Consider the following 3,066-nt stretch of genomic DNA (forward strand, 5'->3'; position numbering starts at 1 on the left):
GTTCTCCTCTTCCCTCTCCGCGGCTGCGGTTCGGTGTGACAGCGCTCGGGCCTGCTGGTGGGCAAACTCATTGCCCTCCACTGCGGAGTGGGCCGGAACCCAGATTAATTCTATCTCCTCCCCTTTCGGGGGTTCCTTGCCTTTGAGCGCCCGAAGCACCAACCGGGACACCCAGCCCGACTGGAAGCTCCTATACGCTTGTTGCGAGTCTGTGACCACTCTGGTCCTGCCTTGTATAGTGAGGGCCAGGGCAATTGCCAGCTCTTCTGCTTCGTCGACATCGTTTGTTTTTACCGTCGCGCACGTTAGCAGCTTTTCTGTGGATGTCACCGTTACGGTCACCCAGCTTTTCCCTCTGTCTTGGGAGGCGTCTGTGAAGATTACCCCTTCTGCCCAGCCAGCAGCCTGTTGTAAGCTTTTGCTCTCGCCTCCCGTCTGCCGCTGTGGTGTGCTGGGGTCATGTTCTTGGGGAGTGGTTTTACCTTGATTGCTTCTAGCCAGACAGACGTCTGGTAGTTGTGCTCGCTCCACCTGTCTCGTCTCCGCTCAGCCGATCTTCAGGACTCTTCTGCCGGCCTTCGTTTGACTTAGGCGATGCTTCTGGCTGGAGAGGTGGCCCTCGATCAGTTCGTCTACCGTGTTATGCAGGCCCAACCTCATAAGTTTGTCCGTGGAGGCACTTATCGGGACTCCGATGGCGTGCTTGATTGCTTTTCAGATTATCAGGTCGATCAGGTTCCTTTCGACCGGGCTCAGCAGGAGATACGGTGCCACGTACGTAATTCGGGAAATCACGAAGGCCTGTACGAGCCTCAGGGTGTCGTTCTCTTTCATCTGCGTCTCATCGCCACTCTGCGGTGCATGTGCAGTACTTGCTCCGTCGTGTGCTTTAGCTTTCTCACAGACGCTTCCGCCTTGTTTGCTTGTATCACCAGTCCCAGGATCTTGACACTGGGGCCCGGCAAAATGTCTTCTCCGTCTAGCACCACTTTAATATCTTCCTTGAGTCATTTCGGCGCCCGTTGTCGTACTACCACCAGTTCCGACTTTTGTGGCGAGCATCTTAAGCCGCATTCCTAGGCATATTTGTCCACCACTTCTGCCGCCGTCTGCAGCGTGTCTTGCATCCATCCGTGGGATCCAGCCTTCGTCGTCCAGAGCGAGACGTCGTCGGCGTAGAGCGCGTGCCCCAAGCCTTCAATCGCTTCGAGTGCCTTGGGCAGGTGCAGGAGTGCCACGTTGAACAAAAGGGGCGAAAGGACCGAGCCTTGAGGGGTCCCGCTACTGCCCAACTCGATAAGCAGGGATACCTCCTCCCCCACTCTGTTTCTTGCTTTCCGATCTGTTAGGAAACCTCGAACGTAGTTATACACCCGTTCTCCACAGCCAGTGCTCTGGAGGTTGGTCAGGATGCCAACGTGGGAGACGTTGTCAAACGCTCCCTTGAGGTCAAGCGCCAATATGGCGCGTGGCGAATGCCCCGTGGCCTGTTTCATGACCTCTTCTTTGATCTGTATGAGCACGTCCTGCGTGCTCAGGTGCTTTCGGAAACCAAACATGGTGTCCGGCACTTGGTTGGTTCTGTCCAAGTGTCTCTGTAGTCTATTTAACACCATCCTTTCCATCACCTTGCCCACGCAGGACGTGAGGGAGATGGGTCTCAAATTGTCGATGTGCGGGGGTTTTCCCGGTTTGGACGAAGAAGAAGCCGAAGGGAGCGGATGCAGTTCACGTCGGCTCCGTCTTTCGTAAATGATTTCGGAGTGTTTTTGCAAAATATCCCTGTAATTTTGCATCATCTTCTCCAGCAAGTTATCCGGACTCTACCGATATTCGTCTTGAAAGTGGGAACTGCTTTTTCACCGCTTTATTGGACTTTTCTCCCAAGCCGCTACGCCGCCGAGCTAAGCTAAGGCGTGCTCGGCCGCTACGTGGACCGCAGTTACGGCTGCGCGTCGACTTTCCTCAAGCCGCCATGGTAGTACAAGTTGAAGGAATGGATATCTCACCGACCGAGATTTCTGAAGAAGCGGGATGGTGCACCATTTCCCGGCGGGAACGACTTTCTCCTGGGGACAAGCACGCTAACCCTAACATTCCATCAGCCTCCCAAGCCGGCGTTGGAGGCACGAACAAGGCGCAGCGACGCCCGCGCGCACACAAGCAGCAAATTTTGAAGGCAGGGAAGATGCCCACCCTTCCACGTGATCACCACAAAGTTATCAGGCCACGGGGTGGCTTGAACGTTGTAACAGTCGAGGTCGTCCGCCTAGCTTCAGCCCTATATAAGGCAGCAAGCGTATCTCCACAAGATGCCATGGAAGACATTGTATGCCCAAATATACAACAGAACATCATCGTTGTGAGTACCCCTCACTCTTCAAATGCAGAACGGCACCGCCGACTCGCCAGATTTGAGCTCGACGGGCACAAGTTCGAGACTCGGGCATACGAGACTGCGCCCGACTATACCGTCAAGGGAGTCGTGCGAGGCATTCCCCTCGAAGAAGACGTCAAGACCATTCACCTCAATATTGTCAACAAGAGAAACCCAACCGCCTTAGCGGCCAAAAGACTCAGCAAGACCACTTCGGTCATTATCGCCTTCGATGGTGATCGGGTCCCAACTTGGGTATACGACGGGGTACAATGCTCAGGTGCACCTTTTACAGAAAGCAGATTGACGTGTGCCACAAGTGCGGACGCGTTGGTCATCGCATGGACGTCTGCCCGAACCCCCAAGACCGTGGGTGTAGAGGATGCGGAGCCTCGAACCCAGACCCCAACCACAAATGCACGCCAAGGTGTCGCCTCAGCGGGGGAGCGCATCCCACTAATCCCAATAAGAGGGACCCTAGAGCTGTGACATTAGAAGCAGTACAGCGCAAAAACGCGCAGTTACGCACGGTCGTGCAACAGTTAACTCAAGAAATCCGCGAGATTAAACAGTCGATGGCGCAGCCATCTATAGCTAAACCAACTTCCGTCTCCACTCCCGTTCACAAACGGTAACGACAGTGCGGCGCCGCCCGCAAAGAAACACGCTGCAGCCAGCTCTGAGTCTCA

At 55.0% G+C, this 3,066-nt stretch overlaps 1 protein-coding gene across 1 annotated transcript; it reads right to left on the reverse strand.

Moving 5' to 3' along the window:
- Positions 1 to 1,076: 1,076 nt before the first annotated feature.
- LOC119463650 (putative nicotine oxidoreductase) lies at positions 1,077 to 1,496 on the reverse strand. Its single transcript, XM_037724472.1, has one exon. It carries the CDS (start codon positions 1,494 to 1,496, stop codon positions 1,077 to 1,079), a length of 420 nt encoding a protein of 139 aa, XP_037580400.1.
- Between the last annotated feature and the right edge of the window lie 1,570 nt (positions 1,497 to 3,066).

Source organism: Dermacentor silvarum, chromosome 9 (assembly GCF_013339745.2).
Source record: "Dermacentor silvarum isolate Dsil-2018 chromosome 9, BIME_Dsil_1.4, whole genome shotgun sequence".
In the NCBI taxonomy this organism is placed as follows: Eukaryota; Metazoa; Arthropoda; class Arachnida; order Ixodida; family Ixodidae; genus Dermacentor; species Dermacentor silvarum.